The sequence below is a fragment of the Talpa occidentalis genome, unplaced genomic scaffold (genome assembly GCF_014898055.3).
Source record: "Talpa occidentalis isolate TD23 unplaced genomic scaffold, MPIMG_talOcc4v2.1 talOcc4.12, whole genome shotgun sequence".
In the NCBI taxonomy this organism is placed as follows: domain Eukaryota; kingdom Metazoa; phylum Chordata; class Mammalia; order Eulipotyphla; family Talpidae; genus Talpa; species Talpa occidentalis.
In genome coordinates, this window is record NW_023601212.1 from 3691638 (window position 1) to 3703817 (window position 12180).

Sequence of the window (12180 nt, forward strand, 5' to 3'; positions counted from 1 at the left end):
TAAGAACTGGGGTACAGGCCAGAGGTGCAGGGGGTGAGAGGATTCACCAGAGGCAGAGTGGGAAACATAATGCGTGGATTGACTGAAATCCACTGCTGAGGGAAGCAGCGGGGAGACAGGAGGTCTGCTGTGCCATGTGGGTAGCTCTCTGCCCAGGGATCAAACTCACGCCTCAGTGGCTGGTGAGCTTGAAAGCACTGAGACTTTAACCCCTGTGCCACCAGGGAGGCCCCCAAGCCCATATTTGAAACACGCAATGACTTATATTTTGAAAAAAAGAACAAAACCACCACACATCAGAATTTTCTAATTATCCAAAATTACTTGGCTCAAAATATTTTTATCACCTTCTATCTTAGTTGTTTATATGTCAAGAGTCAAAATAGTGCAGGAAACATTTGGACCAGGTGATAAAACTTCAGTCCATCCATTCTGGCATAGATATAACTAAGGAGGTGAGCCAGAAACTTCAGGGTTTGCTTTTGAGACATATTTTCTTTTTTTCATTTAGGCTTATTTATTTTACTGTTCCAAGAACAGATAGAGCAGTGGTTGATACTCCAGTTACAAATTGTGAAAGAAATTCGGATTGCCTAATTTAAAGACTTAGGTTTAATTAAGGTTCTAAAATGTCTCAAGCTGTTTATATTTTTTCTATAGTTCCCAGGTAGTTATTTTTCTGTTGGCATTGGGGACTCATACATAAGTTGAGTACGTATATTCGGGTGAAGATTGGGTCTAATTCAGGATTCTGGGCAGTCACTAGAGCAACATATGTGTAGGTGATATGACGTGAAGATGGCTGAGAATTATAAATAGTCTCAGACTTTATCCAGCGTGATTTGTTTATGTTCAGTGACAGAAACAAAGTGAAAATATCAGGACCAGGAAATCATTCTTTTCGCCAAAAATGAAAAAGAAACTGAACTATGTATTCAGTTAATGTGAAAGAGAATCTACCTTAAGTCTGGGTTTACAGAGATTTAGGAGTAGAGTATTAAGGAGGAAGGAATATAGGGGTAATGGGGTGAAGCCTCATCAGAAAGAGCCCCTACGTTTCGTGCCTGACTCAGCAGCCAGTGCCCAAGACCGTGAGCCTGTCTGAGTCTTTGGCATGAGCCTGCTCTGGCCTGTCAAGCTAGGATTAGAGCAGGCACAGGTCAGAAACCAAATCTCTCCTGACCTGTATTCTTCCCCATAACCTGTCCCACATCTGCCAACATCTGTCTACCTAGACTCCAGCCCCCGGCACCCTCTTTTTATGTTGGTTTTTGTTCCTCTCTGACTAGGCTTTGTAATTCTCTCCTTGGATCTTTATTATCATTATCATCCTTTTGCAAATTGGATGACTAAAAATTAAGATTGCACCATAGGCTGAATCCAAGCACCTCACTTCCAGTCAACACCTGCTGCCTTGCCCACCGTCAGGTCAGATCTTGAGGATGAGGATGTCAGTTGAGACCTAGCAGTGTCCGTCCATGCCCGTGAACATTACCGCCTCCACTGCTGATCACCCTAAGGTTAAGTCTGGCAGTACCATTCACAGCCAGAGAAGAAAGCATTGTAGAGAAAAGGACAGTCTGCTGAATCACTTTGAGAAGGGGGACATTGGCTCATTTGCCCAGCACATTTGTGGAGTCCCTGCCAAATGCTGGGAACCATTTACAGATTACACCCTGGCCTCATGGAGTTGCCAGTCTACTGGGGGGTAAAAATAAGCCAGCGAACAGCATGAATCCAAGTAGTGGCTCACGTGCATGAGAGCCAGAAATTCTTAGGAAGTTATTTTCCCTTTCCGAACCTGCACCTCACTTACATTGTAAATAATATAAACACAGGTTTGCTGTGAGATGCAAATAAGCCAATATAAGTAAGGCAAAAGATTGTTTTAGTCTTATCTGTGCTTGAAAGTCAGCTGGAGAATAACCTTCAAACCTCTGAGCTCTGGACACATCACAAAGGATAACATTTGCTTGTAATCTTTCACGCCTTGCCTTCTTTCTCTTTACTGTAACTCCAGCACAGAACACCACATTTCCCTGACTCTAAGACACCTATTTCTCCCATTTTATCTTCTCTGGAATAGAGCTGTTTCACCTTCTGGCCTCGCTGGTGTCACTCATGATCATGACATAGTTTTCATGACGAGTGCACATAGAAGCATTAACAGTCTCGGCATCCACCTTTTCAGAATAGGTGAGAGTAGCTTAAAAATAAACCCTGGATGTAGTCGCTGAGTATTCCTTCCCAGTGTGAGACGCACATATGCATGCATATGTGTGCATACGTGTGCGTACTTGTGTGTGTGCACAAACTGGGGAAGCTTGGGTGCGGGAAGGTGAGGAATTGGATTGGCTCAGCTGTCATGGTCATAGGCGAGCTCTATGTAATTCCCAAGTCAGCTGAATTGCGTAGCACTGAAAGATTACAGTGGAGCCTTAGGAAAGCCTTAATACATTTCTGTTATTTATATTTTCTTTATATATATATATATATATATATATATGCTTAACTTATATGATTCAGATCTGTATCTAATTAAGTATAAAGAGCTGTTTCCATGGGTATGAAATAAATATCTAAGATATAATTGATAGCATTCTTTGCTTTTTCTTTCAAGATAGGTAGACTATCAAGACAGGTTAGAATTGCTAGAACCTTCGACACCGTGGAATAGCACATTCACGGCTGTCAACACGGTGCCTGGCTCAGAAACGCTTCGACAGGCCTTGTTGAAGGAAAGCTGTATGTCCTTCGGGATGGAACAGCGTCTGGGCCTGCCTAAGGCGCCAAGAACAGGGGTCTGGAAGGAAACGTTGCCCTCAGTGGTAGTGGGGCTCTGCACGCCAGCGTGTCATAGCCCCCTGGCCCCTCCCATCTGCTCACAGCAAAACTCTGATTCCAGGAAGCTAACATAGTAATAACTGGTAAATGTAAGTTTTATCTATAACCGTTTCACTGCCCAAAAGGAATTTTTGAAATGAGCTTTAGAAATCATGTCATTTCCATTCTATTCTAACTCTTGAGATAATTTGTGGGCCATTACCAAGAAGAGAACTCTCCAGCTCCTGCTCGGCCCGCCCGCCACCTGCCTGCCCGCCACCTGCTCACTCGCTACCTGCCCGGAGAGATGCTGTCTGCGCTGCAGACCAGGGATGCATCTGAGATGCTGAATCCGCTGGGCTGGGCCATTGTTTTAAGATGACACCCCAACACCGGGACTGATTTCTGGCATCATACAGTTTCAGAGGAATACTCTGTAAACCGATTTGAACCTGATGCGGACCCCACAGCGCCATCTCCAACCTGGTGCTGTGTGGGGGGCGTCTTTTCTCCTGATAGAGGCTGCACCTGGGCACAGGCGCAGTTTCCTCCAGCCAGAGCTCAGGGACAAGGACAAGAAAGTTTCCTCTCTTGCAGTCTTTAAAGAGGCATTATCGGTTTGCAGACCCTTTGGCAAAAACCTGTAGATTACTTAGCTTCGGGCATTCATAATCTGCCTTCTGGTGGTGACTGGCAGTCTTCAAGACCTAGTGTCACTGTCTATCAAGATAAATCATAAGATGGAATCTTCTGTCTGTTTCTTCCCATTTCCATCTGCTATTAGCTGTATAACCTTTGGCTAGTCACTTAACCCCTTTTGGTATGACTTTTTCTTTCTTGTCAGTAAAAAGAAGCTTTATAGTCGTGAATGTGTTTGAGCATTAGGTGAGTTGATGCCAGGAGCCCGGCCAGGAGGCCAGGAAGCCCCTCTGCCATTTTCATCACTGTGGACATAATTATATTAGACCAGCATGGAAAGGAGAGATAGATCAATAAACTCATGACAGAAATGGACTGTAAAGCTTGATCTTCAAAGATGACTAAGATTTCAATAGAGAGGGCAGAGGTTAAACACATTTATCACTTTTACTCAAACTTCTACTCCGTCTTCTCCCCGCACCCAGAATACGACTTAGTGACTTAGTTATAATGAGCACAAGGCAAGGCAGAGAAGAGCCAGTCTGCGGCTTCTCAGGTGCCTGTGAGAAGGGAGAAGGAAGGGAATGCCCTCCCCAGGAACACCAGTCTCCTCCTGCCCCCCTCTGCGCCAGCCCCGCCCCAGCAGCGAGCTGGTGCGGGAGGCGGGCGGGCTGGGTCGTGGCCAGGGGCCCTCCAGGCCAGGCCACACGGCCTGCACGATCTAAGATGTGCTGTTTGCTTGGCAATTTACCAGCTCTGTCATTTTCTGAACGTTGTTTAAACATTTGCAAATTTCAGCATTGGCATTTATAAAATGGACATTAAAAATAGCCAAATGACTGCTCTGGAGACAGCTAGGAAAGGGCCTGTGAGAGCAAAGATTTAAAAAAAAAAAGAAAATGTTGGTGCTCCCAAGCGTGTGTGAGTGTTCCGGATCAGTCCCCCGCAGACACAGCTACTTGGGCTAAGCTGTAAATAACATTGGCTAACATCATTTCTCCTCTTTGTCCTGCCCGAGTTACCTCAATTAGGTGGGGACACGTAAGCCACAATCATGTTGTCGGCGTGTCTGTCACATTCATTTCTATATGCTTCTCTAAACAGACACTTTGTAAGAAATGTGATTCAGTCCGTTCAATGGCTTAAGTCTTGAAAGGCATACCGAATTCAAATGCCAAAGTGTCATGGAAATTTGGCATATAGATGAGTCCTTCTCCAAATCCTGAAAGTCAGCAGAAGATTCCTAAACAAAGAGCAATCACAAATGGTGATTTTCTCCAACTGGGTCCAATTATATTTAGCATTTTTTGTGAAAGAAGGAGAGAAACAAGAATGGACTAAGAAAACACTTCCCTTTTGTGACGTGCTCTCGGAGAGGCAAAGCCGAATTGCCTTATGAAGTTACTTGTAATAACTCAAGGGATATAATTGTCTGGAGAAAAAAATCACGCAGTGACTTCTTAGAGGGAAACAGACATTCTGTCCAGGACTGAGTCAGGCCTTTCAGCACATCTGGCCATAACCACACAACCTACAGAGTTGACCCCCGACAAGAAACATTTCATGATGATCATCTTAGAAACAAAACAAGGGATTCTTGTCATGCAGAATACAGACCTTCAAGGTGGTCAATTAGAAGAACCGCCACCCCGGTTAAGCCACATGATAAATGACTGGGGATGTTCATTCCTAAATGAGGAAGGGGAAGAAAATCCAAAGGTGATTTTTACACTTGCTTTTCCCCTACTAGCGGCTTCGAAACTGCAACCCATTAAAAGGACGTATATGAACAGATAAATATAAAAAAAGTATAAGAGATGTTCAAAGAGACGTATCTCCTAGATCTATGGAGCAAAAAATGGGAAAGAGAGAAGTACTAAGTGTATAAAAATTTGATTTGAGGGGCCTCCCTGGTGGCGCAAGGGGTTAAGACGCAACCTATGAAGCTGACAGCCGATGCAGCATGAGTTCGATCCCCAGCCAGGGAGCTGCCCACATGGCGCAGCAGACCTCTCCTGACAACTCGCTGCTCCCCTCAAGAGTGAATTCAGTCATTTCGCCTGTTCTGCTCCCCACTCTGTCTCTGGTGGACCCTCTCACCCTCCAAACCTCTGGCCTGTACCCCAGTTCTTGTATGCATAAATAAATAAATCTTTAAAAAAAATTGATTTGACTCCTAAGGAGGCCTGCAGTGTAAAGTCCTTGTAGAGAGTAGTGTGCCCTATCAGAAATTAATGTCAGAAAACATTTGCTAGCCCCCATGCTGAATTGTTCATTTCCTTATTTATACATGAAATGTGTTCAAGACACATGTTTTTTACCTAGGGAAAAGACTCTGGGGGATTTTATTTATCCGTGGTCTCTGACACTGGGTAGGTTGTCTCTTACATCAGGAGTTTGTCCACAGTGCGGATCTAGAGTTCACAGATAAATTTCATCCGAAACCTTACTGAAGTTGGAAAAAAGGATCCGTGACCCATTAAAAAAAGAACCTAATTTTTATTTCATCATTTGAAATAAAGGATAGAATTTAAAAATCTCTGGGTTTCGCCTAAGGCTGTGATTCAGTGATCCGCTACCCTTTAAAGACCGATCCCTTTTTGTCCATATTCATGTTTTTAAAGATCCCCTCAGCAGTGGGTCACCCACTGACTGTGTAAAACACTGCAGCACTAACTAGAGAATAAATGATGCCTTTATGTGAAAAGAAAGACCTCAGTGCTTAGAGGCTACCCGGCATATAACCTCAGTATCAGAATATACTAGGAGTACATTTCTGCTGTACATATTTTGAATTTTAAAACTTACGCCTTAAAACCCCTGTATTTTGGTTTATCTGAAATATTTTTTTTTTCTCCAGTAATCTGCAACTTCTCTATGACTTGCTAAATGGGTGTGCTTTTTGATTCACACTAGTATTACCTTCTGTGATAAACATGAGAGTTCATCCTCTCTGGAAAGTGTCACACATTATCTATTCAAATGCCGCCTCTCCCTGTTTTCTGCAATTTCTCCTTCTGTTCCAGGACTCAAAAATGTTTCTATTTTTCATTTCTTTATGTCTCTACATTCTGAGTATTGTCAGTTCTGCTTCGGTTTTGCATTTTAACCCTTCCATTGAGTTTTTATTTCAAAATGATCTTTTGTTTATAGATGTTTCTATTTGTTGTTTAAAAGATAAGTCTTATTCTTTCATAGGGTTGAGTCTCTTCTTGGGGACTGTCCCACGTTACACATGCTCACTTGATATTCTCTGTCCCCTGCTCCCGCCTCAGGTTCTCAGAAATCTGCTCTGCCGTTGCCTCTCCTGCTGCCTCTCCCTCTTGGTTGATCATCTCCCTGTGCATCTTGTCAAGCACGCAGCAGCTCCTTTAGCAAGGAGGGGCTGGCTGTGTTTTTGGAGGTCCTCGGCAGTCTAGTGGGCTGGTGCTGTTCTTTCAGAACCATCTTGTGTTTTATTCTTTTGGAGGCCTGGGGGTATATTTTGGCTTGAAGACGAAACGCTCATGTGCCAACTTCACAAGAAGAGGCCCTGGGGATGAGCTCTGTCCCTCTTTTCACGACAATTTTTCATCCATGTGCTGGGGGCAATTTTCTAACCTGACTTTCATTAAAATATGGTCTGGTTTATGCAGGAGGCAGGGAGGCCTCACTTCCACCTGTTCACCCCATCGGGGCAGAGGCCTTCTTAGTTTTATCCCACCCCATAGCTCATCTGGACGTCCTGCCTCTCGGGGTCACTCAGACCCAGAGCCCCCAGCCAGCTACAATATTGGGTCCCAGATGTGCTCTGGCTTTGAACTTTCTGGCTTGGGCACAGGGTAATAACCCTTTTTTTTTTGTTTTTGAAACTGGGCAGTGTTTCAAAATCACTTAAACCATTTTCTGTGGTATTTCTTGGTATGTTAGTTACAAATTTTTCAGTTATGTCAGACTATTCTCTAGCCAGAGCTTCAGTTTCTAGACAGTTTATTGCTTCATTATTTCTAATGAAAAGGACTAAATTCAATACAAGGACAATATTCAATTAGATCTGAAGCAGAATTTTTAGTGGACTGTGTTTCAAATCTTGAGAATTTAGAAGCCCTTAAGGTTGGTGTTTTTATGTCCTTATTCTTCCCTGTGCTCAAAAGTGATGGACTAGAGAGATTTATTTTTAAGTTCTAAATAAAGGGACTCTCTAAAATACCTCCTGGGATCCTGGCAGGACAGGGACTGTTTCTTGCTAGCCACCATTAGAAACTGACCACAATAGAGAGTATTAATTGATTTCAATTAAAATTTGCAAAACGAGAGAATCTGAATCTTTTTCTTCTAAACACCATTTTAAAACATTACTTACTCTACTTAGGCCTGAATTGAATATGTAGCTATTCTTAACCAAGTAATTTGCCACAATACTCAGAAATAAAAGCCTCATAAATATATGTAGAAATCTCTCTACGTTATTGAACTATTCGATATTAAGTGATTTTTAGCACACAGTGTTTATCCCACAGAAATGACAGATTGAAAAATGTTGAGGTCTTTTAAGGGGGAAAAATCTCACTGATTTGAGAAAATAGCAATACCCATATTTAAAGTGAACTCGCAACTGCCATTATCTCAAATAATGCACCTCCCCCTCTGGGAAAACATAAGAAATTGTGTAAAATTGTAAGACAGAGCACAGGGAAGCCTTACCTGCCCCCTCTAGGACAGGGACTGGTTTTCTTTACCCATGCTCAGTCTTCACAGGTGTGAAGTGCTATTGTTTATTGGTTAAAACATTCCAGGTAATTGACTGGAAAAAAAAAAAAAAACCTAAAAACTTTGACAGTGTAAACTGGTGAAAAGTAACCATTTCCTTTCAGAAACGATAAATTCACACAGGACCACACTCGATCCTGAAGTGTGGCTCCCTCTTAAGTTGGTCCTGGGGCCTCTGACTTGACGCGTCATGTTCATGATGAACTGAAGCACATTGAAATATTTCTGCTCATCCCTCTGTTGCCCAAGTGTTTCCATGGAAAGTGGCCTGGGATTCTGAACAAAGGGGGGAAATGCTTATTCTCTAGAGAATAGATATTGTCAAGAAGTAGATAAACTAATAAGATAGAGAGCCGGCCTTGAAAACATTGGGAAGTTTTTAGGACAACATGAAATTACTTTTAATTTTTAGAATGTTTTAAATGAGGCACCGTTGTTTTACATTCTTGTTGGTATTTGGCAGGGTGGGATCTCTCTCCTCAGGTGTGGTCACTGAAGCTCTCCCGCGGCTAAAATACCCGCAGTCCTCCACGGTAGTCCACTGTGCTCCCCCCCCTTCCTTCCTGGGTGCCTCAGAGCCATGGCCTGCTTTCAAGGGTGGGTTTGAAGCTTCGCCCGGCCCTCTGTTAGGGCCTCTGTATTCCACCTGCAAGTGACATCATCTTGTATTTGTCTTTCTCCTTCTGACGCACTCCACTTAGCGTCACCCCTTCCAGCTCCACCACACCACAAAGAGCACATGTTTATCTTTTTGATCCCTGAGTAGTATTCCATTGTGTAGATACTCAGCATCTTCTGGATCTACTCATCTGTTCTGGGGCACTTAGGTTGTTTCCGTACCTTGGCTGTTGTAAACAGTGCTGCAGTAAACACAGGCGTGCAGGTTTCCGTTCCTATAAGTGGTTGTGTGTCCTGGAAGTAGAAATGCCGGGCCATATGGCAGATGGATTTTTAATCTTTGGAAGACTCTCCACGCTGCTTTTCACAGGGGCTGGGCCAGTCTGCATTCCAGCAGGAAGTTACTACTTTATTTGCTGTTCATTTCTGATTTACTATGCTTCAGTCTCTCATCACTACGATGCAAATGCAAGTCTTTAAAATCAAATTATTTTTTCCAAAAAAAACAGTTCCTGGTGATTATAGAATCATCCGATGATAAATAAAAAGTAAAGCTTTTATTTAAAAGACAGTTTATTTTTTTTTAATAAACAGCACGTATTTTTAAAGTGGCTTAACTTAGCCACAGGTAACACCGCGAACATCACCCTCGGGCGTAGTGATCTCAAGCGTAAATCGAGAAAATGGACCATCTATGTTTTAAACATCGGCCCTCAAAGCCCATTTGAAAATAGCATCTTCAGAATATCCAGGACTGGTCTGTTTTTCCATTTTTTCCCTGGCCTGTGTCTCCGAGCTCACTCAGAGGGGGTCCCCCCACAGGGGCCTGCGGGATGACGGGGTCCCGGCCGTGGCCTGCTCCACGGGCTGCGCTTGGGGGGTCCCGGGAAGGTGAAGGGCCGGCGCTGCCAGGCGGGGCTGCTTGGGGGTACCCGGGGACAGTGTCCTGGAGTCGCTGGTGCTGGTTTCACCACTTCGCGGGTCAACTAACGATCACTGACGTCTGCAGCTTAAAATCAAGGGTCAGTTTGGGGGCACAAGAAATAAGTCAACTCTTTCGAAAAGGAGGAAAAGAAGTAAGAGTAAAGGCTTCCCAACTGCAGAGCGCGGCACAAGCAGAACCGGTGCCAACTTTTTTCTTTGATCTGGGGGGAAAGTGAGGTGTCCCGTTTCCTCACACTGCAGAGGGGACCAGACAAGCACCCGCGGGGATCCCGCGCAGGGGTGGGGCGCCCCCTCCCCTCTCGGGAAGCAGCCAGAACTCTCTTGCGAGGAAGCCCCGCGAGCTGGACGGCCAGCGGGGCACGGAGGGGCGGGGTGCCCGCCAGCCCAGGCCACCCCGGGCGTGGGGAGGGAGCGTCTTTGCCACCCCGTGAGCCTGCGCCCCCACATTTCCGGACTCTGGAGTACGGTCGGCGGTGCCTTAGCGCCCCGTGCAGTGCCCTTCCCCGCGCTCCTGCGGCGCGCGAGCTCCTGCGCCGGCCCTCGCCGTCCGCCCGGGACACTCGGATCAGCCCCAGCGTGGGGAGCCCGAGCAGGGGCCACTGCCCGGGGCCCGCGCCCGCGCCGGGGCCGCCCTCCCGCGCGCCGGAGCTCCGGCGGCCGAGGCGGCGGGTCGGGCGCCCCGGGTGGGGCGGCGCGCGCGGTGCCCGCTCCGGCGCGGCGGCGTCCCGGGCGCGGGCCTGAGGCTCCGGCGCTGACCGAGCCGTCGGCGCGGCTGTCGTGGACGGGGCGGGCGACGCGCGCCGGCACTGCCCGGCCCTGGCCCTGGCCCGCGGGGCGCGCGCCCTGCCGGCTCGCCGGGGCGCACACGGGCGAGCAGCCGGCCGGCCTGCCCGGCCCCGCGCCCGCGCCCCGCGCCCGGCCCGCGCCCCCGCCCGGCCCCGCGCCCGGCCCCCAGTCCCCCGCCCGGCCCCCCGCCCGGCCCCCCGCCCGGCCCCGCGCCCCACTTACTGGAGCGGGTAGTAGCCGCAGGCGGGCGGCGCGGGGGGCTGCGCGCCGCCGTCGTCCGCCGGGCCCGCGTCCGGCAGCAGGCAGTCCCGGCTCTCGTTGCGCCGCGCGCCGCCCGCCGCCCGCGGGGAGCTGCCCCTGCGGGCCCCGAACGGCGGGCTCCGGCTCATGGCGGGGCGCGCGGCCCGCGGCCGCTCCGGGAGGCGCCCCGCGAGCGCGGGGAGGCGAGGCGGGGGTGCGCAGCCCGGCCGTCTGGCCCCGCGTCCCAGCCCGAGGAGCGCTGCGGGGACCCCGAGCAGGCCGCGGGGCGCCGGGGGCGACTCGGCAGCGCTGGCGGGCGGGAGCCGCGGGGCGCGGAGCCGAGTTTCTATGTCAACGAGCCCGGCCCGCGCTCCCGCCTCCCGCGGCGCCCGGCGCTCCGCACCTTTAAAGGCCAGTGACGCGCGGGGGCGGCGGGGCCGGCGGGGAGCCTGCGCGGGGAGCCGCGGGAGGGTCCCCTGCCCCCGGCCTGACGCCCGGACTTTCCAGGAAGCCGCCCCGAAAGACTGGAGAACCGAAGAAACTTTCTATAATTTATTTTTATTTTATATATTTTTACATCATTTTTCATTTGTGCACAGGGCATGCATTTCCATCTCGGTGAGCGTCCCCGTGCAATCCCCACCCCCTTGTTTGATCCTAACCCCTCCCCCTGGAGGGCCCCCCCTTTATAGTTGCTTATTGATTTTGATTTTTACTTTATTATAATTAGTCTTTTTTCCTGGTCCCTTATTTAGGTTTTCTAATGCGCATGGCCAACAGGGTATGAAAGATGTTCAGCATCACTTGCAATCAGGGAAATGCAAATCAAACCTACCATGAGATACCATCTCACACCAGGGAATGGCACATATTAAAAAAACTAGCAACAACAAATGTTGGCGAGGGTGTGGAGAAAAAGGAACTCTCCTGCACTGCTGGTGGGAGTGCAAACTGGTCCAACCACTATGGAGAGCTGTGTGGAGATTTCTGGACCTACTAAACATAGAGCTTCCATAGGATCCAGCAATTCCACTCCTAGGTATTTACCCAGAGGACACAGAAACATCCATTCCAAAGGGCACCTGTACCCTGAAGAAACTTTTTTTTGAAGGACACAAGGGTGTGACTCCTCCCTCCAGACTCCTTCATTTTCCCAGCAGGTTCTCCCCAGTTCCCACCCACAAAGTCATGACCTTACTTTAAAGTGGACCCGGTCCTGTGCTCCCAGGGCCGGTGCTCAGCTTCTGAGCAAACCAGCAAGAACAGGCGAGCGTTTTCCGATGGTCCTGATAAAGGCGCCAACCCCTTGCTTACTCCACAGAAAATCTTTCCCTCCATGTGTGGAAGCTTGAGGAATTCTTTCTTTACAGATGTTTCCCC

General features: G+C 48.0%; 1 protein-coding gene across 1 annotated transcript in view; it reads right to left on the reverse strand.

Annotated features, from left to right (window-relative positions):
- TRPC6 (transient receptor potential cation channel subfamily C member 6) overlaps positions 1 to 10949 on the reverse strand; it is a 66376-nt gene extending 55427 nt beyond the window's left edge. The window contains exon 1 of the mRNA XM_037504784.2: positions 10783 to 10949. Within this exon, the coding sequence (XP_037360681.2) occupies positions 10783 to 10949 (167 nt within the window). The remainder of the gene's footprint in view (positions 1 to 10782) is intronic.
- Positions 10950 to 12180: the final 1231 nt, after the last annotated feature.